The following is a 24,505-nucleotide window of genomic DNA, read 5'->3' as shown; positions in this document are numbered from 1 at the left end:
AATTCTCTTGTATCTGTAGAAAACTCTCAATAAAGGTCAATTGTTGTTAGCTGTTTTTGTACAGTGACTATTTTTTAGGTGCAGAGTTCTATCAAAAACAGTTACCTTCTTGTCTGATGGAAGAATTACAATTCCTTCGGCAATCATCATTCACCCTGTTTGCTGAATAATTTGTCACTTTCCTTTGTGATCCTTTTTGTTTTGTTTTGTTTTAGACAACTTTGCCAGTTCTGTAGAGCAAGCATCTGGCCTGGAACTCGTGGCCTTCCTGCCTCCACCTCTCTGGTGCTAGAAGTGCTAGGGTTATAGGTTTGCACCATCATGTCAGGCTTTTTAATCATTTCAATATTATTTATTCCATTCATTTTAGAGCACTATGGTAGACTAACTCATGTTCTAGATTCTGCAAATCGAGAGAACAAAAATGTATCATTTTTTTTAGGGGAGAGGAGAAGTTGGTAGGAAGTACTAAGGATTAAACTCAGCCTAGAGCTTGCTAAGCAGGCATTCTACCGATTGAACCCAGGCCCTTTTTGCACTGGTTATTTTCAGAATAGAGTCTGGCTTTATACAGGGTTAAGCCTGGGCTGTGATCCTCCTAGTTGGGCTTCCCTGTGTTGCTGGCAATAAGTGCACATCACTGCATTTACCATTGTTTGAGATGGAGTCTCTTCAACAGGGTTCCATTGAACTACAGTCTCTTCCTCTTCACCTTCCAAGCACCTAGGATGGCAGGCTTGAGCTACCACACCAGCCTTTATTCTCATATCTTGACAGTGAATAGTTATTTTGAGGCACAAGTAAGTAAAAAAAACCCAAAAAACTGAACTTTGGTCTATACTGGAAACAGACCTTGCACATGCTTTACTAATGAGGCAGATTGCTTCTGTCCAGAGTTTATAGCTGATGACAGCAGATTATGAGATCAATAATATCAGTATTACCAGGGAAGTTACTAGTAATACAAATGTCTAAATTCTAAAGAGCCAATTTTAATTATCCCCATATGATCCTTGACCTTAAGGAAAAGTAAGGAAATAAACTTATTTGTCTACTATTTTGTTGGAGGATAGTATTGAAGAGTAAGGTAGAAAGAAAAGACAAAAAAAAGTCCTGAACTGGGCCGGGAGTTTGGCCTAGTGGTTAAAATGCTTGCCTAGCATGCATGAGGGCCGGGGTTTGATTCCTTGGTACCACATACTTAGAAAAAGACAGAAGTGGTGCTGAAGCTCAAGTGGTAGAGCTCTAGCCTTGAGAAAAATCCAAGGACAGTGCTCAGGCCCTGAGCTTAAGCCCAGGATTGGCAAAAAAAAAAAAAAAAAAAAAAAAAAGTCCTGAACCTTTCAAAATGGAAGATTAATTTTAAACTTAGAATTTGTTTCTATTACATATTGCTGAGACTATCTTCATGTAAATGAATAAAGAAGCTTTGTTGAAAGTTTAAAAAAAATGTCTAACCCACCCCAGACATAAATTCAAGAGCTAGGCGCTAGTGACTCACCCTTGTAATCTTAGCTACTGAAAAAGCTGAGATCTGAGGATCCAAGTTCAAAACCAGCCAGGCAAGAAAGGTGTGAAATTCTTATCTCTAATTAACTGTCAAAAGGCCGGAAATGGAACTGTAGCTCAAAGTGACAGAGTACTAGCCTTGAGCAAAAAAAAGCTCAGGGACAACACCAAGCCCTGAGTCTAAACCCCAGGATTGGCACACACACACACACACACACACACACACACACACACACACACACACAAAATCTAAAAATTAGTCCCAGAAATTTTTGGTTTATTGGGTCCACAAGTCAACCTGATGGGGCTCTATAAATGCTAATATAACCAGATGCTGAGGGCTCAGTAAATGCTAATATAACCAGATGGGGAATTGAGAGCTTATAAGAAGAGGTCACAGTGTACCTGAAACAGAGCTGAGCAAAATTCTTCTACACAGCACCTAGCTCTGCAATAGAATAAGTTTGTTTTGTTTTGTTTTGTTGTCAGTCGTGAGTTCAAGCCCACAACTGAACAACAACAACAAAAAAGAATTATAAAGACTGACTACACACACAGAGCACATAAATGATTGTTTCACCAATCATCTTTCCCCACACCTCAGATCACTCTGCTTCTTTGTGTGTATGTGTGTTTGTGTGTGTATGTGTGTCAGGGGATGGTTTGAACTCAGTGCCTAGGCACTGACTCTGAGCCTTTTTGCTCAAGGCTAGTGTCCTAACACTTGAGCCACAGCTCCACTTTCTCATTTTGGAAGTTAATTGGAGATAAGAGTCTCACAGATTTTCCTTCTTTGAGCTACCTTCAGTCAAACCAAGATCCCAGATCTCAGCCTCCTGAATAGCCAGTATTATAAGTATGAGCCACCAGTGCTTGGCTTCACCTTGCTTCTTTTTTTTATTATATTTTCTATTGTAATTAATAGAAGGGTTATTCGCCAGATAGACGGTGCATTACTTCACAAACATTGCTACCCTTTCTCATGTTTTTGTCCCCATTTCCCTCCCCCTACTCCATTCACCTTGCTTCTTAATTCCATAAATATTTCCAAACTTTACTTTCAGGGAGATAGGTAATTTAAGACATAGATTTTTTTGGTCTTTTGTATTTGGCCACTTCATAAATACACTTTTCATAAAAATAATAAAACTTCTCATCAGTGATTGGCATACTGAGCAATAAGCCTGGCTTGGTTACAAATTTACATAGCAAAGAGGTCCTCTTTCCTGGGAGTTTGTGGAACAAACCTATGGTTTCTTGCAAGTTTTGGAATTAAAGCCCTTGTTTGCTGTTGTTGCTACTGCTGCTGTCTCCACCACCAACACGAGTGCTGTGAGATGGTCTGGTAACATGACCACCACCTCCTCTGCACCTATCATTCAGCATGACCTATGGCCTCAATTTGGACAATGTCCCAGAGAGAGACACTATTTCTTCAACGCCATCAGCCTGGCCTATCTAGCTGTCCAGAAGGAAAGAAATTGATCCTTTAAGGGAAAGCACAGTCCCTGCAAGGATGTTCATTAGTTATAGACTTCAGAAGGCTAGCACTCTGAGTTCTGAATAAAAGGCCCATGCAGTAGAAATCAGGACATGGAGGGTAGAAGTTTATGCTATAATTAGTTCTCCAAGTAACACAGCTGGGAGAGGGAGGGGAGTACAGCCGGTAACTATTTTGAGCTTAGCTTCGATTGACGGGACATGTGTGCTGGACTATAATGATCCTAGGGCCAAGTTGCCTGCTTGTGGTGTATGGTGGAGGGGGGAGGCCTGGGGCAGCAGGAGCGCGGGACAGCCTGACAGGCAGGCCGGACGGGGTACCAGCACCTTAACTTCTCTTCTTAGGACACTGTCCAAACACCAGGGGCCATAGGCCAAGCTGAGAGATGGGTGCTGAGGAAGAAGTGCTGGTCACATTATCAGGGGGAGCCCCCTGGGGTTTCCGACTTCAGGGGGGGGCCGAACAGAGGAAACCCTTACAGGTATCCAAGGTAAGGGAGAACCCCTAAAATGAAGTTTTGGCAAAAGGGAGCCCAAGGGAAGCTGGGAAAGGTCATATGGCGGCCTACTGCGGAGAGGGAGGGGAGAGGGAGGAGGGGGGCAGTAGGAGGCTATGAATAAGAGGTGGTGGGTAGGTGGGCAGGGGAAGCATGCTCAAATCAAGTAGGGGGGTAGGTAATATCTGATCATAAGTGTCCTCTGATGCCTGGGGGTGGGGAGAGGATGTTAAGTCAACTGATAATTTCTAAGGAGCAGAGGAAAAGAAAGGCCTTGCTTCTGTCTCTTACAGTTCCCTGGTAGCAGAGGTCTGAGCTGGTCAGCAGTATTTATTCTCCTATATGTGTGCCTCTACTCCAAACTCCAGGAATGTAGGGAAGGTTCTAATTTCTGTCAGACTAAACTGATGTGTGACAAGCAGAGGCTGTCTTGCCCGGCCCAGCCCTGCCCTGCCCTGCCCTGCCCTGCCCTGCTCTGCCCTGCCCTGCCCTTCCTACAGCGCTCCTTTTTTTCCCCAAGTCAGAGCTTTCCCATCACCAAGCAAAGCTTTCTTTTTCATATGCTAGCAGGATTCTATGTAAGACCTAGCCTTTCAGGTGAAGTCATTACCCTTTTGTTTTACCTTAGTTACCTGAACTATAAAATGGGGATAATGTGATATTATCTACTGAATAGATATCCTAAGAATTCAATGCAATAACACATAGCAACATGCCAAATAGCCATGTGTTTGTACACACACACACACACACGCACACACACACATACATACACAGGATATCCCAGAATACAGCTATTTGGCCTCAATCTGGAATATTTTACTTGTAGTAGAAAAGACCTATTGGGGAATATCTTGGGATTTAAAGTACCATTTCTTTTTTTTTTTTTTTTCTTTTTTTGACATTCCTAGGCTTGGACTCGGGGCCTGAGCACTGTCCTTGGGTTATTCTTCTCAAGTTTAGAGCTCTACCACTTGAGCCTCAGCATTATTTCTGGCTTTTTTCTATGTATGTGGTACTGAGGACTCGAACCGGGCCTTTGTGCATGCTAGACAAGCACTCTACCATTAGGCTAAACTCCTGGCCCTATAGTACCATTTCTAAAAATCTTCCCCATGTAATTTTCTCTGGGTCTCTTTCATTTAATGGATACCCTACCTTCCATCAATATACACTTTATTCCTAGAAAAAGGACTCCTGAGTTGAAAATTCATGCTCTGCCATTATATGTGGTGTGTGTGTGTGTGTGTGTGTGTGTGTGTGTGTGTGTGTGTGTGTGTGTGTGTGTGTGTAGACGTACAGGGGTTTGGACTCAGAGCCTGGGTGTTGTCTGCTAGCTTTTTCACTCAAAACTGGTCATTCTACCACTTGAACCATACTTCCACTTCCAGCTTTTTGTTGGTTAATCAGAGATTAAGAATCTCTTAGATTTGTCTGCTCACCTTGATTTCAAACTGCAATCCTCAGATCTCAGCCTCCATTGAATAGCTGGCAACACGGGGGTGAACCAATGGCACATAGCTCCTCCATCCTTTTTATTCCATAAAGCTCCTTCACATGCTCGTTCTTATCTTTTCATTTTGTTCTCTTTGATGCCCTCCATCATCTACAAAATTCCTCCAACATTTCAGATCCGAAAACGGAGCCAAGCTGGCAGAGCAGGACTCCGAGAGAGGGACCAGCTCTTGGCAATCAATGGAGTTGCTTGCATCAGCCTTTCTCATGCCAGTGCCATGAGCCTCATCGATGCCTCTGGGAACCAGCTTATCCTCACTGTCCGGCGGTATGGACTCTTTACTTCTCTTTCCCCTTCTTGTCTGTTTCAGCTCAACGCCTTACTGGCTTGGTTTCAGCAACTAACAAGTATCTACATCTGTTCATGGGTTTCTGCTGGAGTACAAATGCTTGTGTATGCCTTGCAAAGGTTTGAATGCATTTACAATTAAGGGATTTGAGCAATGGACCTACTTCAGTCCTTGTGTTGTCTCCATCTCTTCTTCTTCCTCCTCCTCCTCCTCTTCCTCCTCCTCCTCCTCCTGCTCATATCTTCGTCAAACCTCACAATCTTCCAAGAACGTTTGCCTCCTCCTTTGTCCTCAGATCTTCACACTTCCCAGTGCATCCATTCCCACTGTATACCAGTTCATTTATATTCCTCCCCTCCAGATCTCTTCAGCTGGTAGATATGCAGCCTTTCTCTCATATTCTGTCACCTTTCCCATCCAGGGTAGCAGATGAAGGACCTGTGAGATCTCCATCCCCTGGGGAGCTTCAGGTGTTGTCACCCTTATCACCATTAAGTCCAGAGCCCCCTGGTGCTCCGGTTCCCCAGCCTCTTCAGCCTGGAAGTCTTCGTTCACCCCCGGACAGTGAGGCTTACTATGGAGAGACAGATAGTGATGTGGATGGTCCTGCCACCCAAGAGAAGCCCCGCCGACCCCGACGCCGCGGTCCCATGCGACCTACCCCTCCTGGAGCGCCACCTGATGAAGTCTACTTGTCTGACAGTCCTGCAGAGCCAGCACCTGCCACCCCTGGTCCTCATAGCCAGAGTGACAGTCGTGTGAGCTCCCCATCTTGGGAAGAAGGGTCAGCCCTTCAGCCACCCCCAGCTGAGGCACTGCTGTTGCCCCATGGTCCACTCCGGCCTGGTCCTCATCTCATCCCTATGGTGGGTCCTGTCCCCCATCCAGTGGCAGAAGATCTCACTACCACCTACGCCCAAAAGGCCAAGCAAGCCAGTGAGTGCTGAACCCCCCTCTCTCTTTCTCTCGCTCTCTCTCTTCCTAGCCAGCATCTTAACTCTAAATCTACTTCTCCATATCCACACATTCATACCTGTTGGGTAGAGTCTTTGAGATCATTAGAGAAGGGTGCTAAATGGGAGAGAAGAAGAGTTGTCTTCATTTTTGCTATTTGAATCAGTTTAGTGAAAAGGTACAGGTGATTCATTCCAATCCAAGAGCAGACTAAGTGGGGAAACTGGAGAGTGAAATGAATAGATAAAGGGTTTGGTGGTTACTCTTTTCCTATGTGTAAGAGTGGAGGGAAGGACGAGGGCAGACACATAACAAGTGAGTATTTTGAAACAAGGTAAAGCTATAGAGACTTTATAGTATTCATTGCAATCATGGTAGCAGAGAGACTTTTACCATTTGTGAGTTCAGTTAGGATTCCTGAGGTCTGGGAAGCTCTAGAATGGTCATGAGATCCCTAGGAAGTGGGAGAGAGAGAGATCTTTGGCTCCTTATCTTAGGAGAGAATGAAGGCATGGGCAGAAAAAACCAATTACACTTATCTCAGACTGCTATTTTTGCTGTGAGCTACAGAACCATATCTAAGAGTCAAGTTTCTCCCCACCTTGGGCCTCCCATAGAAACATTTTGTCACCTCTAAAATCTCAGAATTGTCTGTCTAGCTGTGATCTTTCTTTCTTATCATTCTGCTATATTGATTCCCGTCCATAGAATTTTGTGTCTCCAAAGCTTAAATAGAAGCTAAGAACATGACAGTTCAAGAGTCCAACCATCTACAAGTGTCTCATAACCCCCAAAGAAATTCCAAATGAATGTTCAGGATCACATACCTATCCCCCATTCTTATTTTATCACCCTCTCCCTTCCCATCCTGCTGGGTAAGACTCTAGCTAGTGGCTCAGGGTATTTTTAGCAGATTCTCCAGTGGAGTGGGGAAGGGGGAAGGGAAGGCAGGTGCCCATGTCCATCACACCAGGACTTGTGGGGCAGTGAAAGAAGGGAGGGAGATGGCCAGGCTCCAAAAATAGCTCAGTGATCTCATTCAGCTGCCAGCTCTGGGGATCGAACAAAGGGGCTTTAAAAGGGGGGTGGCTCAAGCTGGTCCTGCTCCAGCCAACAGTGCCTTTCTCAGCATGGAGACCTTTCAGCCCATCAACCAAGAACCCCTCACCCAAGCCAGCTTCGACAAAGCCCCAGGCCCAGTTCCTGAGCTCCAAGACCCATTCTATGCAGGTACTACCCTCCCACATTCACAAGAATACTGGGGTCTGGAATTGAGGGTGAACTCATTTAGCAAGGGTAAGGGTCATCTTTGGGAAAGTTTATATTCTGCTGTCCTCACATTCTTTTTACTGCCCTCTTTTTCCTTTCCTCAGAAAAGTCTCACTGCTTCTTTCTCAGAATAGGTTGATGCCACATCTCAAAGGGGTTAATGACCACATGGGCTGTAGAAATCTCATAGGAACACAATGTATAAAGAGAGAAGGGTGGGAGTACATTAGGAATACCCAAAGGCATGCATGTGTGAGTCTGTAGAAGATATGTGAGAACAAGAAAGTGTCTTTATATACATACAGCTAATGACACAAAAGCTTTTAGAGTAATAGCTTTTCACAGTGGGCCTTAGCCCAGCACTAAAAGCTAAATTTACTTATATTATCTCACTTAATCCTCATAGAAACCCTATGAGGTAGCTATAATCTTCATTTACAGATGAGAAAACCAAACTCCAATGTGATGAAGTAACCCTTCCAAAAACCTGAAATTAACTCTGACTCTAGTGCCAATTCCTCTTATCCACAAGGCTATTTATTCTCTGCTATGCACATTGAGATGAGAGGAATGGTAGCCCTCACTAGAAAGCAGCTTGAATGGAAAGTAGATGGAATTTCAAGAATTTTTTTAGGAACAACTGAGACCCAGGACTAGTATCCATGTATAAGACTGGGTCTTAGTAGCACAGCAGCCTCTCCCATTTCCTGGCTCCACCTACCTAAGCCACACATGGCCTGGGAAGTCCTGCTCTGATCCTATTCAGCACATAGTTATTGTGTGCCTGCTTGGTAGTGGCTACCTGAACGCTCTACCCTAAAGGCTTGGCAGATGGGGGCAGGCAGTTCTAGCCTCCAAAGAAACCCATCCTATTCCCACCTCCAAGTTGTGAGAATCAACCTATTTACCTGGTGACCTTAAAGGAGGATCCTAAAGATTTGGAAGGTTGCCTTGGAGAACAGGATCTTTGGCTGTGAGTAACCAGTGCCTTGAAGGTTGGAGGGCAGAGATGAACTCTAAAATTCTGTCCAAGCTATTACTAATAGGGTCTCTGCAGGGAAACTCTGAGAAGAAGAGTCGCCGGGAGAATGCAGGTGTATAAATGTATTTGAGTGATTGTGTTTTATGTGGGGACAAGTGTATTTATTATATATGTGAACTGAGGTGTGTGTATTCCAGAAAACATACAAGAGAAAAGTACATAGGAGAAAGTACCTACAACTGGCTTTCAGTAGTCTGATATTCTTGTTGAAATAGTATAGATGGGAATTATTTCTGAGTGTTAATAATATGATAAGCATAGAATTGGGGTGAAGAGCCTTGTGGCCAACAATCCTGTCTGAGCCGAGCATTGGTGGCTCATGTCTGTAAATCCCAGCTACTCAGGAAGCTGAGATTTGAGGATTGTGGTTTGAAACTAGTTACTGCAGGAAAAGTGTGACTCTTATCTCTCATTAACTACCAAAAAAAAAAAAAAAGCCAGAAGTGGAGCTGTGGCTAAACCCACAGAGTATTAGCCTTAAGCAAAAAAGCTGAAGGCCAGTGAAGAGGCCAGTGACTAGCCCCAGAAGAAAGAAAGAAAGAAAGAAAGAAAGAAAGAAAGAAAGAAAGAAAGAAAGAAAGAAAGAAAGAAAGAAAGAAAGGAAGGAAGGAAGGAAGGAAGAAAACAAGCAAGCAAGCACACAAAAAAATTCAGTGTGTCGTGGCTATGGTAATTGGTGAGAAGTGGGCAATAAATTCCAAACTTGGTAAATGTCCCTGGGACCTGCCTTATTTCCCGGCCCTCTGTAAGAAAGTGATACCTCCTCTCCACCCCCACTGCCAGCCAAGAACGGGAGGCAGGTGTGGAATGCAAGTGGTGGATTAGTGCACATCTCTGGGAAGATAGGAGCAGAATGGGAAGGAAGAGGGGCAGAGCTGTGGCCCAGGCCGTGTCATTGTCCTTGATTTCACCTTTTCCTCTCTACTTTGTCCCCAAGTCTCTGAGGACTTTGCCACAGGCAAGAGATAGTGTAGGTCCTACTGGTGAAGACAGAAGGTAGGAGGTGGCACAGAGCTGCCTGGGGTGAGATGTGTGTTTCGGAGGAGCAGAATTGAGAGAGACTACGAAGCCCCCCCTGATCAATCTGCTTCTCTGTCCTCTCAGAACTGCAACGTGCTGAATCTCTCCAAGAAAAGAGTGTGAAAGAGGCCAAGACCAAATGCCGGACCATTGCATCTCTGTTAACCGCAGCCCCCAACCCTCACTCCAAGGGGGTGCTTATGTTTAAGAAACGACGGCAAAGAGCCAAGAAGTACACCCTAGTGAGTTTCGGGGCTGCAGCTGGGACAGGCACCGAGGAGGAAGAGGACGGCGTCCCCCCAACGAGTGAGTCGGAGCTGGACGACGAGGCCTTTTCGGACGCCCGCAGCCTCACCAATCAGTCTGACTGGGACAGCCCCTATCTGGACATGGAGCTGGCTAGGGTGGGCTCAGGAGCAGCAGAGGGCCAGGGCTCCGGGCAGGGAGGGCACCTGAGCGAGGTCTCTGGGCGAGGGGTCCAACTCTTTGAACAGCAGCGCCAGCGCGCAGCCTCCAGCACCCTGGAACCGGCTCAGGTGGGTCCAGCAGCCGAGCTCAATGGGCAGGGACTACAGTCACCCCCTCGGGCCCAAAGTGCTCCTCCGGAGGCGGCTGTGCTTCCACCCAGCCCTTCCCCGGCTCCTGTGGCTAGCCCCAGACCCTTCCCCCTCGGGGGCGGGGCCTCCAGTCCATCCCCAAGCATCTTTAACAGGTCAGCGAGGCCCTTCACTCCGGGCTTACAAGGCCAGAGGCCAGGTACAACCTCGGTTATTTTCCGGCCATCGGCCCCCAAAAGGGCGAATGAGAGCATAGGGAGCCTCAGTCCGGTGCCACCCCCCTTCGCGTCCCCGCCGTCCAGCTTCGCGCCCCCCGCGGGCTCCCCCGGAGCTGCCCGCTCCCCAGGTCCAGTGACGGCCACCAGCTCCCTGTACATCCCAGCCCCTAGTCGGCCGGTCACACCAGGAGCCGCCTCAGAGCACTCAGCTCCTCCCGGCGCCATGACCTCCACTGCTTCCATCTTCCTATCGTCTCCCCTGCGAGCCTCTGCGCGCCCGGGGTCGCCGGCCCCGGCTCCCGCGGCCCCCGAAGGCCCCAGCGCCCGGGAACAGCGCATCTCGGTACCCGCTGCCCGCACCGGCATCCTGCAGGAGGCCCGGCGCCGGGGGACCCGAAAGCAGATGTTCGGGCCGGGAAAGGAAGAGACGAAGAACTCGCCCAACCCGGAGTTGCTATCGCTGGTACAAAACTTGGATGAGAAACCCCCGGCCGGGGGTGCGGAATCCGGTCCCGAGGAGGACGCGCTGAGCCTGGGAGCCGAGGCCTGTAACTTCATGCAGCCGCCAGGGGGCCGGGGTTACAAGACCCCGCCCCACGTGACCCCCAAGACCCCGCCCCCTGTGGCTCCTAAGACTCCACCCCCGGTGGCTCCCAAGCCTGCCTCTCGGGGGCTCCCGGATGGGCTGGTGAACGGGGCGACCCCTGCCGCCGGAATCCCAGAGCCACCGAGGCTGCTGGGTAGGGGTGGGGAGCTGTTTGCCAAGCGGCAGAGCCGTGCCGACAGATATGTGGTGGAAGCCACACCTGGTGCTGGCTTTGGCCCCGGCCCTCGGCCAAGAAGTCCTTCTCCTACCCCCTCACTTCCTCCTTCGTGGAAATACTCACCAAACATCCGTGCCCCGCCTCCTATTGCTTACAACCCCCTTCTCTCACCCTTTTTCCCCCAGGCTGCCCGAACTCTCCCGAAAGCCCAGTCCCAGGGACCTCGGGCAACCCCTAAGCAGGGCATCAAGGCCCTGGATTTCATGCGGCATCAGCCATATCAGCTTAAAACAGCCATGTTCTGTTTTGATGAAATCCCTCCAACTCCTAACCCCACTTCAGGGCCCACCAAAACTGTCCGGGTTCAGGAGATCCGCCGATTTTCCACTCCGGCCCCCCAGCCCACTGCGGAACCTTTAGTCCCCACTGTGCTTGCTCCCAGAGCAGCGACTACATTGGATGAGCCCATCTGGAGGGCAGAGCTGGCCTCAGCCCCGATCCTTAGTCCAGCCCCTCCCCAAGAGTCTCCCAGGCGCCTTGGGGCCACCCCAAATTCCTGTGGTTTCCAGGTAGCCAGGCCTAGATTCTCAGCCACCAGAACGGGACTGCAGGCTCATGTGTGGAGACCCGGGGCAGGGCATAAGTGAGCAAAAATAGGTTCTAGAGCCAAGGAGAAGTGGAACATCCAGTGCCAGAAACTGCTTCTCCTGCCCTGTCCTCCCATCTCTCGCAGACTAACCTCTTTCCTGCTAGACATAGTTGGACTTACTCTCCCACCCCTAAGCTTTCTCTTCACTCTCCAACTCCTTTGCTGCTTTCTAACCTATTATATCTGCTTTCACTATCTTTGCTTCTTTTTGCCTAGATTTCTTTTACTGCTGGCCTCTTCACCTACAGGTCTCTGCCTTTTTTTTTTTTTCTTAAACCGTCTGTGGGCCTCATTTCAATATTCCATGAAAAGCACACAGTGGAAATAATAATCATTGGTATCTTAGAGAAGAAGCTCACCTTTAGCCAAGCAGGGACAGAATTGACCCCTCTGTACACTAAACCCTTTTCCTCACTGTTTTCCTAGGTATGTTACATAGGTATGTATATGTGTGAGAATTGGTATGTTTGAATGTGCGATCAGGATCTAATCTGGAAAATGGTTAGATACATAAGCTCTTGTGTCTGAAGCAAGAGTAAGAGGGAAAATCTAAATAAGCTCCCACCTTGAGACTTAACCTTTTATTGGTAAGAGGGTCAGAAATCTCCACATGGATGCTGTCAGGAGGATTGAACTTTACAGAAGAATAACTTTAGAGAAGCCGGTCAAGGTGGCTTTAGCCTGTAATCCTAGCTACTCTGGAGGCTGATATAGGAGGATCAAGGTTCATTGCCAGTCCAGGCACAAAATAACCTGAGACTCTTATCTCTAATTAACCTCTAGAAAATGGGAAGTGGGGCTTGGCTCAAGGGTATGGCTGTAGCCTTGAGCTGAGGAGATCTGAGACAGTGCCCAGGCCCAGGGGTAGGGCAGTCATCTTGAGCTGAAGAGCTAAGGGACAATGCCAAGGCCTAGCTCAAGCCACATGATCCACCCCCCCCAAAAAAAGAATAACTTTAGAGACCAGATTTTGTAGCAAGGGCCCAGCATCTTGTGAGACTAACACAGTCTGACAAGACTGAAGGGCAGGGATAATTTTCATGGGTTATGCCAACCAGTCCAGGAATAGAACTAAAAATTCTTCTACTCCTCTGGATTTCATTAAGTTAGCTTTTTTTCCCCTTCCAATACAACCTGGTATCCAGGAAGTAAAAAAAAAATAAAGAAAAATTTCTGAGAATGAATAAATTATTATCCTTTTTGCCTCATGAATCAGAAATGAGGGGAAAAAGTGCCAGAATTAGGAGAGTGAAGCAGATACCAGGGGAGCAAAAATGAGTGCAGCTGATCTAATCACAGACAGGAGTGTGGTGAAGAGAGAAGGCAGTGATGGCAGAAAATAAAGTTGGCCAGCAAGATATCAGCTGTGTGTGTGAGTGAGTTATTGATACAAGTCTGAAGAAGAATGTAATTGTTAGAGTGAAGGAGATGTGAGGGTGTTTTCTGAGTGTAGAAAGAAGAGTTGGTGGCTGTGCTACCACTTCCTGGAAGTCTACCCTTCAGTTTGTCTTCTGCATTTTGTCATGAATACCTAGGAAAGGGCAGAGAGGCACACAGGGCCAAAATCTCTTCTTAGTCCCACCCCCTCCTTAAAAGCCCAGCTCTTGTTTCTTTTCAGCTTTAAGTCTGAACCAAGAAAGGCCTGGACTCCCCTCCTGTCAAGGTCACCACCAATCATGTTTGCTGTTTGATCTGGAAAGTAATCATTTCCTTTGCATATTGGGTGTGAGTCACAGTTCTTTGGTTTGTGCACAAGAATAAATTTATGCCTTATATCTTCTGTTGCTGTCATCTTTTCTGGTTCTATACCCAAATCTTGATTTCTCCTAAATCTCTAATCCATGACCTTGATTTGATTTCTTTTTTAAATTCTTTTGCCAGTCCTGGGGCTTGAACTCAGGGCTTGAACACTGTCTTTGAGCTTTCTCAAGGTTAGTGCTCTACCACTTGAGCCACAGCACAATTTCCAGCTTTTTAAAAAAGTATGTTATTTTTTAAATAATGTATAGAGGGGTTACAGTTACATTCACCAGATAGTAAGTGCATTACTTCTCACACATTGATACCACTTCTCATGGTTTTTTTTTTTTAATGTTCCTACTGTGTGCCAGGCACTATATCAGACTAATTTGAAGGTCATTTTATTTATTTATTTATTTATTTATTTTTATTTTATTTTTTTTGCCAGTCCTCGGCTTGAGCTCAGGGTCTGAGCACTGTCCTTGGACTTTTTCAAGGCTAGAGCTCTACCACTTGAGCCTCAGCACCTGGCTTTTTTCTATATGTGGTACCGAGGAATCGAACCCGGGTCTTCATGCATGCTAGGTAAGCACTTTAACCACCAGGCCAAACTCCTGGCCCCCCCTTCTCATGTTTTTGTCCCCGTTTCCCTCTCCAGCTTTTTCTTTGTATGTGGTACTGAGGAATCGAACCCAGAGCTTCATGCATGATAGGCAGGCACTCTACCAGTAGGCCATTTTCCCCCCTAACCCCCACTTACTTTCTGATCTTGATCTCTAGTCCTGCTCCACACCCTTTTTTGGCTTTACATTGAAGATGTGTCAGAAGCTCCTCTTTCTTTCTTTCTTTCTTCCTTCGTTCCTTCTTTCCTTCCTTCCTTCCTTCCTTCCTTTCTTTCTTTCCCCTTGTGCTCTTCTGTTCTTTTCCTCTTGTTCTTTCCTGTTCCCTCTCCTATTGATTTTCTTTCCCTGCAGTTTCCATCCAGATTCTTTTCTCTCTCCTTCCATACCTTCCAAGCAAAGCTCAGTTTATGTAACTGGGAGAAATTGTAAAAAGCTCTCTGAGCCCTTTGCAATCAAGATTTTCCAGCTCTTTGGAGGAAACAACCATGTTAAATATTCTCTGGGAATTAAGTGAAGAAAAGTGACTAGATATGGATGTAGATGGGAGAGGAAAGAAAGGCAGATCAGGCAGATCAGTGTAGATTGTGACAGAGAAGTCCCCTTCACTGGAGGAAGATTAGAATGAGACATTTTTAGAAGAAAAGTGCCATTGTTCAATTTTACCAGCAGAGGGCATATTTATGCCAATAACCAGATACCACTAAGGCACAATCTGAATATTCTAAAGAGCCGGGAGACCACAGGCTAAATAGCTATGCCTTCATCTATTTTAGTAGTTTTACATACTCAGACATGGAGGATCAAACTTTGAATTAGTTTTTGAAGAGAGAGTAGTGTTGATAATAAAGCTAACTCTTGTTATTTATGTTTTTTTCTTTCTCTTTCTTGTCTTTTTTTTTTTTTTGCCAGTCCTGAGGCTTGAAATTAGGGCCTGGACACTGTCCCTGAGCTTCTTTCTTCTTTTCTGCTCAAGGCTAACATGCTACCACTCCAGCCACAGTGCCACTTCCAGCTTTTTCTATTTATCTAATACTGTGGAATCGAAGCCAGTGCTAGGCAAGCACTCTACTACTAAGCCACATTCCTAGAACTATTATGTTTTTTTTATTAAAGAATTTATTAACATAGATTTTTACATCATATTTCAAATGACATGTTTAACAAACAAGTGTTCAAAACAAGAATCTCTATATACAATCACTGGCACTTAGTTTTTAGAACACAATCAAAATTAGGCTAAGGGTTTGTATATCATAGATACATATTAATTTATGAAATAAAACATTATGTCTATAGAGTCATAGGTGTTTATGTCTATGTAGTTATGTTTATATTTCCAATACCATGTCCACAGCATTGGGTATGCAAATATTGAGTCCTCGGCTCTTGTTATGTTTTTTAATTGCTTCCTTGGGTTGGAAAGAAACAGAGAAGATGGAGATTATAGAGGCACAACTGGTCTGGGCAGCAGAAGCTGACATGATGATGGGTGGGAAGAGGACATTCAATCCTTAGGATTTGTTGTTGTTGTTGTTGTGGGGCTTGCACTCTGGACATGGGTGCTGTCCCTAAGCTCTTCAGCTCAAGCTACTACTCTATCCCTTGAGCCACAGCCCCATTTCCTGTTTTCTGGTGGTTAATTGGAGATAAGAGTCTCTTGGTCTTTAGTGCCTCTGCTGGCTTTGAACGGTGATCCTCAGATCTCAGCCTCCCTAGTAGCTACGATTACAGGTATGAGCTACCATGCCTGGCAATCCTTAGGAATTTTGCAAGATAAAATGTATAGGATGGAAGAAAGTCATGGCCAGGAAGACTAGAGTTCACTGAAGCATAAGGTATATTGTGGAAGATTCAAAAGTCACTTCCTGCTGGGCATTGGTGGTTTACACCTGTAATCTTAGCCACTCCAGAGATTTGAGGATCACCATTCAAAGCCAGCCTAGGCAAGAAAGTTCCTGAATCTCTTATCTGTAATTAACTACCAAAAAGGTGGAAATGGCCCCATGCCTCAAAGTTGTAGGGCACTCACCTTGAGCAAAAAGCTCAGACACTGCCCAGGCCCTGAGTTCAAGCCCCAGGCCCAGGAAAGGCATACACACACACACACACACACACACACACACACACATACACACACACACACACACACACACACCAAGTCACTTTCTTTTTTTTTTTTGCAGGTTGTGGGGCTTGAACTCTGGGTCTGGGTGCAGTTCCTGAGCTCTTCAGCTCAAGTCTCATGCTCTATCACTTTGAGCCACAGCACCACTTCTGGTTTTCCGGTGGTTAATTGGTCTCTTGGTCTTTCCTGCCAGGGCTGGCTTTGAACTGGGATCCTCAGATCTCAGCCTCCTGAGTAGCTAGGATTACAGGTGTGAGCCACTGGCACCCAGCTTACCAAGTGACTTTCTAGGCTATGTCAAGGCAGTTATGACTGTAGTAGAAGAGCAGTGGCCACTGGTTCCAGCTGGTTTTCTCTCCCACTCTGAATTCCTACCCACCACTTACTGCCGGTTTCCTCTTTCCCCTTGTCTTCAATTTCTCACGGAATGCTTTGGATCTTAGGCTGTAGAAACAAAGGAAAGGAGAGCTCTTGGGCAGATTTATTCCTGGGTCAGACAGCTCAGTAGGAGAATCCCAAAGGTGTTTTCCTCTTCTGGGCTCCTGGGCAAGGAGCACAGGATCTTGGTTTCAGGGTCTCAGTACCCCCTGTGCCATTTGAGCTGCTTGCACTCATCGTCTCTATTAATAACTGCCCTCCTCCCCCCGCCAGTGCTGCCCCCACGCCTGCCCAGCTCAGGTTCTCCGGTCACAGCCGCTCAGTCCTCCAAAGCTGCTGGACCCCAGGGAAAGCTGACCACCAACTGAGCAGTTGGTAAGTCTCAACCCTGTGGCTCAAGGAGCCCCCTTTGCTGACTTTTGTGTTTGCAGTTGTGGTTCTTGATTCTGCAGGAGGAGCCTTTGTCCCCATCTATGATCAGTTCTCAGCTGTCCAGTTCAAGGGGATATTAGAAAGGGAGGAGAAGGGCCAAGGAGGTTGGGAGGGAATGGAGTCAGTGGAGAAGTCTCCTGATACATAGGAATGGAGTCTGAGACCCTACTAAAATGATTGAGTTGTAGGTGTGTTTTTAAGACAAGACTCAGAAGAAGACAGACTGTCTCTGTGTTCTAACTTCTGCTAAGAGGGAGGTGGAGTGTGTATCTTTTCCCAGCTTGACCTCATCTAGATCTTATTACTGGATTCCAGGGTTTCCTCAATTTCCCACTGCTATGATATTGTTGATGTGACATGCATTGGTGTTTGATGCCCTTTCCATTCCAGGGCTAAGGTCTAGGGCAGAAGTGACTGAAGGAGCAGGGAACATACACACGACCTCGCAAGGCATCATTCCAGCTGGCTCGATGGGAGAACAACAACTTCTATCTAGAAAGCCCCTGAGACTCTTACCTCTAATTAACTACCAAACAGCTGGAAATGGCCCTACTTCTCAAAGTGGCAGAGCACTAGCTCTGAATACAAAAGCTCAGAGACTGAGCCCGTCTTTCTATGTATTTTACATTTTTCTACTACTTTGGGCCTTGAGGAAAGATGGAGGAGGAGAAACTAAAGCTTGGATTAATAACCCTACTTTGATATTTTCAATGCAAATAAGAGACTTCCCATTATTTCAAGCCCTTGAAATCTTCATGGTGGTTGTCTTTTTAAACACTCTGCACCTCTCAACTACATTCCTAGGCTGTTTGTAAAGCAGCCTATGGCACACTGGCAAAAGGTCAGGACAAGGCATGCAGTTACATGCTTTGTTCTGCTTCCTTAGTAAATGGAAGTCCTAAAGGAATATTTCTTTTTCATCTTTGGGGGATGTACAAAGCCTTGGGTCAGCACTAGTGGGACAAAAGGGAATAAGGAATAGATTGGAAAGAAAAAAAGAAACCTGAAATTTGTGTCCTTAAACCCTAGGTGAAGAACTTCCTTGTTGCAGTCATTCATTCTTCCCTGTTGTCTATCCTTTGAGCCCCTTCACTCCTGTCTAGGCTGAGTTCACAATGCCGCTCTCGGGAACTCCAGCCCCCAATAAGAAAAGGAAATCCAGCAAGCTGATCATGGAACTCACTGGAGGTAGGGCACGCTTACTCCTATTAAGGACAACCCTGACTCAAGAGCCCCCGAAAGAACATAGGGGTGAATCTATTTTAGAGTATACAACCAAGAAGAATTCATCTGGTGGGAGGACTGAGGGGATAGGGTGAAGGGAGAGTTAAGAAGGGAAGAGAGAAAGAGGTAGAAAGGATTCAACATAAATAACTTATCCCTCTACCCTTTCACCTTGTAATCTGAGATGATACCTTGCCAGGTCCAGGGCCACAGGAGCAAAAGAAGTAAATGTGATAAGAGACTGGCATAGACTAAATGTCTTGGTATATGGTTAATTTCTTTTCCCCCCTAGAGCTAGGGAACCTGGATAAGCACTTAAAAAGAAAAAGAAAAAACAACTGTGGAGGCATGTTTCCTGGGGGGAAAGATTTGAAGAGTTCTATCTAGAGGCTCTCAGGAGCCAGGATTTTACTGAGAAGGGGAAGAGTGTGACAGGAATCTGTATTCAGAGGTGTTCAACTCCTTGTAGAATTGGCCTATTGAAGCTCCTCATCCCATACCAAGGTTTCTCCAATGTCTCCTCCATCTACACTTTTTGCTCTCCATTCTAAACCTATATATGACTCTTTGACCTTGTTCATATCTCGTCTCTGATATTCCCACTGTTAGACCCCTTGTACACCTACCTCTGAGCATTCTCTTCAACTCCAAATTCACTATGTCAGAAAGTTCTCACAAACTAAGACAGCACTTGATCACAGACAACATAGAACACCCTAAAGTGATCTCTCCCAGCACAAACACTTCCTTGTGAAAGGTGTCTGCATTCTCAGCCCAGAAAATGCTACTTTCCTCTTTCCCTTGCTTCTTCTTCTCCCCTTCCCTGACAGGTGGACGAGAGAGCTCAGGCTTGAACCTGGGCAAGAAGATCAGTGTCCCAAGGGATGTGATGTTGGAGGAGCTGTCGCTGCTCACCAACCGGGGCTCTAAGATGTTCAAATTGCGGCAGATGCGGGTGGAGAAATTTATCTATGAAAACCATCCTGATGTTTTCTCTGACAGTTCAATGGTGAGTTTGAAACTTAACCACTTTCTCAAAGCTTGATGCACCTTTCCACATTTTCACAAATTTTTGGTAGACTCTGAACCTCCAAAAGTCCCTCAACCTCTTCTTTCCAAAATATTGAACATCCAACTCTTCTAGGGTGAGCTACAGCCCACTCTGAAATTTGGTCTCTTAGAGCCAGTGGTGGAGAGAGGAGTACCACACCCTTAGGGAGGACCACACATTCCTTCCCAGTATGAATAAGTGTTAAAATAGGACTGCCAGGTAGAAGAGAACAACCAGTCCTGTATCTTGAAAATAAGATACACAATGAACATTAAAAAATAATTTTAGTCAAGGTGATATACAGAGGTGTTACAGTTATGTAAGGTAATGAGTAAATTTGTTGAACATTGCCTTCTCCCTTGTTTTTTCTCCTTCTTTCCCACCCTCAACCCCCTCCCCCCTTTTTGTGGTTCATAAGGCTTGAACTGGGCCTGGGTGCTGTCCCTGAGCTCTTCAGCTCAAGGCTACTGCCAAGGTCCACAACCCATTTTCTAGAGGTAAACTGGAAATTAGAGTCTCAGATTCTTTTGTGCCTTTTGGCTTTGAACCTTGATCCTCACATCTCAGTCTCCTGAGTAGCTAGAATTATAGGCGTGAGCCACCGCGCCTGGCCGCCTTAACATTTTTTAAGTATGTACCTTACAATATTTGGAATATAAAAAATAAAAGTTTAGGAAGTGGCACTGTGGCTCAAGTGATAGAGCAATAGCCTTGAGCTGAAGGGCTCAAGGATAGCACCTAGGCCCAGAGTTCAAGCCCCTTGACTGACCATAAACAAAGCAACAAAAATAAAAGTTTAAAAATACACAATGTTGGGGGTATAGCTCAGTAATAGTGGATGGTTATGGTTCAATTCTAAACACCAAAAATTAAAAATTAAGCAAATAAAACTCAAATAGGATTCTGAGTTAAATATGACTTTCAAGTTTATGTAATGAAATACTTCCCCTGTTTCCTGCAATAGTTAGGATATAAAAATAAAAGTATATACACTATACCTGTTCAAATGTGGATTTCAGATGTATAATGAACTAACATAAAAATTGTTATGTTTATGAACTTCAAATCTGATGCTGTTCTATAATTTCATTTGTGAAATCTGCCAAGTCTAGAAAGTGTTAAATCAGGTTTTATACCCATCTTCTTGAGTCATTCCTTTTTTTTTTAAGAAGTCAATCTCTCCCTTAGATGACTGAAATCTTCTATTTTCAAGCTCATACATTTTCTAGTCAAGCTCCTTGTCCAAAGAAAGAGGAGGAGGAACTGGAGTGAGGTTGGGCACAGGATGTTACAGTTAGGATAGGGAGAGACCTTCTCTATTTTCTTTTTTCTTCCTCCACCTTCTTTGAGTGGCTGAGTCTAGAATTAGATATGTCCACAGTGGGGGCCAGGGCAGGAGTGTCTGTCATTGGCCTTTATGTAGGAGCAGGGTAAAAGTGCTGAGAGAGTCATATCTAACTTTAGGAGACTGAAGCCCTCTCTCCTCTGGATCTGGTTACAACTGGGTGGAGCATGGGGGTACACAGGGTAAGGTGGCCAGGAGAGCCTCCTTAAGGAGTTGATGGGGTTATTTTTAGGTATTGAGACTGAATCCAGGGGGCTGGAAGTATAGCCTAGTGGTAGAATGCTTGCCTACCATGCACAAAGCTCTGGGTTCGATTCCTTGGTATCACATACACAGAAAATGCCAGCAGTGGTACTGTGGTTCAAATGGTAGAGCAGTAACCTTGACAAAGCTCAATCAAGGACACTTCCCAGGCCCCTGAGTTCAAGCTCCAGGACTGGCAGAGAGAGAGAGAGAGAGAGAGAGAGAGAGAGAGAGAGAGAGAGAGAGAGAGAGAGAGAGAGAGAGAGAGAGAGAGAGGGAGGGAGAGAGGAAGGGGGAGACTGAATCCAGTGTTGTGTTTTGGATCACCCTTCCCTTGATATACTATAGTTTCACTGTCAGGAAGTATTTGTTCAATAAGCACCAAGAGGAGGAAAGGGAGAGCGTAGTGATCTCTATAGTTCTTCCACTTAAGACTGGGCTCTCCCTGACAATCCATTCTCTCAAGGTCTTATTTTCTTTTCCTTGGTAAAAAATATGAAGAATGAGACCCTCCACCCTAAGAAATTAGGGGACTGTGAGGACACCCAAATGGGTGTTCTGTCTTAAGGAGAACTTAATTCCCCTCAGTCACTCAGGCTTTTCTGGTTGGCCATTGCCTCTGATCCCTTGCTCTTTACCATATACATCTCTGTCTTTGTTCTTATATTTATTGCTAACCTTCCCCTTGTTTTATATTTTCTTTTCAGGATCACTTCCAGAAGTTCCTTCCTACAGTTGGAGGACAGCTGGGCACAGCTGGTCAAGGTCAGGGATTCTCCTACAGTCAGGGCACTGGCGGAGGCCAGGCAGGAGGCAGTGGCTCTGCTGGACAATATGGCTCTGACTATCATCACCAGGGGTCTGGTTCTGGAGCTGGGGGTGCAGGTGGTCCTGGGGGCCAGACTGGCAGAGGAGGAGCTGCTGGAACAACAGGTGTTGGTGAGACAGGATCAGGCAAGTACTCTTATCCAAAAATAATGTGTTTCCTAGAGCTTATGTCACTAGAAAGGAGATCCGGACTGGATGTGGATAGCAAGGAAGGCAACCCAAGACTTCTTAGAATACAGGAATGTGTCTGTTCCACCCAGAAACCTTATCTTTCAATTTTCTTTCTGGCTTTTCAGATTCAGTCACACATCTGACCCTAGTCTATCATTATGCCACAAATCTTACACAATCATTGGGTTGTTATGCTTTGCATCCCATGTCCTGGCAGCTTCCCTAGTATGAAGGTAAGGGATACATTCCATTGGCTACTAATTAACAAGTATTTAATTTGCTTTTCTTTCATATGGCTACCAGGAGACCAGGCAGGTGGAGAAGGAAAACATATCACTGTGTTCAAGACTTATATTTCTCCATGGGAGCGAGCCATGGGCGTTGACCCCCAGCAAAAAGTGGAACTGGGCATTGACTTGTTGGCTTATGGAGCCAAACCTGAACTTCCCAAATATAAATCCTTCAACAGGTAGGGTGGCAAGAAAGGAACAATACATTTATTATCTAAAATAAGAATGTAGTATGCTATTAATGACTTTTGTTTTTGAGCCAATCCTGGGGCTTGAACTCAGCACTTGGGTACTGTTTCTGAGCCTCTGTGCTCAAGGCTAGAGCTCTACCACTTGAGCCAAAGCACCACCTCTGGCTTTTTTTCTATTATGTAGTACCGAGGAATCAAACCCTGGTCTTTGTGCATGCTAGGCAAGCACTCTACCACTAGGCCAAACTCCTGGCCCTGACTTTGCCTTTTTTTATTTATGTGGTACTGAAGAGTCAAACCCAGTGCTTCATGCATGCTAGGCAAGCACTCTACCACTAAGTCACATTCTCAGTACTCTATTAAAGACTTTTTGAGGATCCCTTCTGTTCCAGGTCAGAATTTTATTACATTCCCTGTAGTATAATTGCTGTATTGTTTTAAAATACCTATTCTTTTGAAATTGGTCATCTTTAGGCCAAAGATAGAAAATCTTGTGGTGTTGTGGCTCAAAGTGGTAGAATACTAGCCCTTGAATGTAAAAGCATAGGGACAGTGTCCAGGCCTTGAATTCAAGCCCCTTGACCACTACCACCACCACCACCACCACCACCACCACTACCACCACCACCAACAACAAAAGAAAATAAGAAAAGCAGACACAATCTCAAACTTCCTCAAGAAAGTATAGCATTTCATTGATAAAGTTTTTTTTTGTTTTGTTTTGTTCTGATTCTTAACTAATAATATGTCCCTTTGTCAGGACGGCAATGCCCTATGGAGGATATGAGAAGGCTTCTAAACGCATGACCTTCCAGATGCCCAAGTTTGACTTGGGACCTCTGCTGAGTGAGCCTCTGGTCCTCTACAACCAGAACCTCTCCAACAGGCCTTCTTTCAATCGAACCCCTATTCCTTGGCTGAGTTCCGGGGAGCCTGTAGACTACAATGTGGATGTTGGTATTCCCCTGGATGGAGAAACAGAGGAGCTGTGAGGTGGTGATTCTTCCTCTAATTTACATCATTTCCCTTCTCGGGTTCCAGTTTGGTGAGGGAATGTTGAACAGGATGCCTCCACTGTTAATCCAATATCCTAAATATCCTTGTGGGAATAGATGGGAAAAGGTGGGTGAGATCTGCCTCTCTATCCTTCGTTTCCCCATTCCAAGCATAGTTCCTCACCAACTCAGAGCTCCCCTTCTGCTTACACCATATGGAACCTGCTCTTTTATGGATTTTTCCCTGCCACTGGTAACAGTCAATAAACTTCAAGGAAATGAACTCATTCTTCCTCTGATATATGAGGGCAGATGAAAGCTGAGGCTAACAATGCACAAAGACAAATTAAAGCCAAAGACTAAACACACCTTATTTAGACTTTATGACCAGACCTGAGCTCTGGTTACTTACATACCACATTCTTCGGTATATACAATGACATACTTATTCAGTAGTATAAGACAAATACACAAACACACATGCTGGCCCACATGCGGGCAGAGGTTACAAGCTATTGTGTATGGAGGTTAAATAGATGTTGGGCTGGGGATGTAGCACAGGGGCAAACTGTTTGCCTAGCAAGTGCAATGCCTTGGGTTCAATCCCCAGTACAAAAAAAAAAAAAAAAAAGGCATTGAGGGGCCAAGAATGTGGCCTAGTGGTAGAGTGCTTGCCTAGCATGCTGGAAGCCTTGGGTTTGATTCTTCAGTAACACATAGCAAAAACCAGAAGTGGCGTTGTGGCTCAAGTGGTAGAGTGCTAACCTTGAGAAAAAAAGTATCTAAGGACAGTGCCCAGGCCATGAGTTCAAGCCCCAGGACTGGCAAAAAAAAAGTTGTTGTATAAATTCTATATATCCAATTAAAAGCTTTGAAACAAGCAAACTGGGAAAGTGAAATGAGGATTACTTTGTCATAAAACTAAAGCATGGCCATAAGTTTCCAAATGATAACAGAATAGGCTTAGGAATATGTTAAAAATCACAGGCTCAGGGGCCAGGAGTTTGGCCTCGTGCTTGCCTAGCATGCATGAAGACCTGGGTTCGATTCCTTGGTACCACATGCTTAGAAAAAGCTGCAAGTGG

The 24,505-nt window shown here is 45.5% G+C and overlaps 2 protein-coding genes across 4 annotated transcripts; both read left to right on the top strand.

Moving 5' to 3' along the window:
• The first annotated feature begins 3,395 nt into the window (after positions 1-3,395).
• Positions 3,396-12,000, top strand: Synpo2l (synaptopodin 2 like). 3 transcript variants are annotated; one of them, XM_090346978.1, is made up of 4 exons: positions 3,396-3,491; positions 5,138-5,289; positions 5,733-6,247; positions 9,681-12,000. In XM_090346978.1, the coding sequence occupies exons 1-4, from the start codon at positions 3,396-3,398 to the stop codon at positions 11,780-11,782; spliced, it is 2,865 nt and encodes a 954-aa protein (XP_090203104.1). In that variant the 3' UTR covers positions 11,783-12,000. The 3 variants fall into 3 exon arrangements, with proteins under 3 accessions (XP_090203104.1, XP_090203103.1, XP_090203105.1); XM_090346977.1 differs by having other exon boundaries at positions 3,396-3,500; XM_090346979.1 differs by lacking the exons at positions 3,396-3,491; positions 5,138-5,289; positions 5,733-6,247 and adding an exon at positions 7,396-7,495.
• A 6,197-nt stretch (positions 12,001-18,197) lies between these two features.
• Positions 18,198-23,536, top strand: Myoz1 (myozenin 1). Its single transcript, XM_090346565.1, has 5 exons — positions 18,198-18,270; positions 19,137-19,315; positions 21,653-21,899; positions 22,248-22,413; positions 23,186-23,536. Exons 1-5 carry the CDS (start codon positions 18,198-18,200, stop codon positions 23,415-23,417), a joined length of 897 nt encoding a protein of 298 aa, XP_090202691.1. The 3' UTR covers positions 23,418-23,536.
• Positions 23,537-24,505: the final 969 nt, after the last annotated feature.

Source organism: Megascapheus bottae, chromosome 15 (genome assembly GCF_031878675.1).
Source record: "Megascapheus bottae isolate mThoBot1 chromosome 15, mThoBot2.hap1, whole genome shotgun sequence".
NCBI lineage: Eukaryota > Metazoa > Chordata > Mammalia > Rodentia > Geomyidae > Megascapheus > Megascapheus bottae.
The sequence above is the reverse complement of the archived record's forward strand: the minus strand, read 5'-3'. Positions and strand labels throughout refer to the sequence as shown.

Coding starts and splice junctions, on each gene's coding strand:
- Synpo2l (XM_090346977.1), top strand. CDS start 3,396: ATGGGTGCTGAGGAAGAAGTGCTGGTCACATTATCAGGGGGAGCCCCC. Junction 3,501..5,137: donor AACCCTTACAGGTATCCAAG/GTAAGGGAGAAC, acceptor CCAACATTTCAG/ATCCGAAAACGGAGCCAAGC. Junction 6,248..9,680: donor CCAAAAGGCCAAGCAAGCCA/GTGAGTGCTGAA, acceptor CTGTCCTCTCAG/AACTGCAACGTGCTGAATCT.
- Myoz1 (XM_090346565.1), top strand. CDS start 18,198: ATGCCGCTCTCGGGAACTCCAGCCCCCAATAAGAAAAGGAAATCCAGC. Junction 21,900..22,247: donor TGTTGGTGAGACAGGATCAG/GCAAGTACTCTT, acceptor TATGGCTACCAG/GAGACCAGGCAGGTGGAGAA. Junction 22,414..23,185: donor AAATATAAATCCTTCAACAG/GTAGGGTGGCAA, acceptor TCCCTTTGTCAG/GACGGCAATGCCCTATGGAG.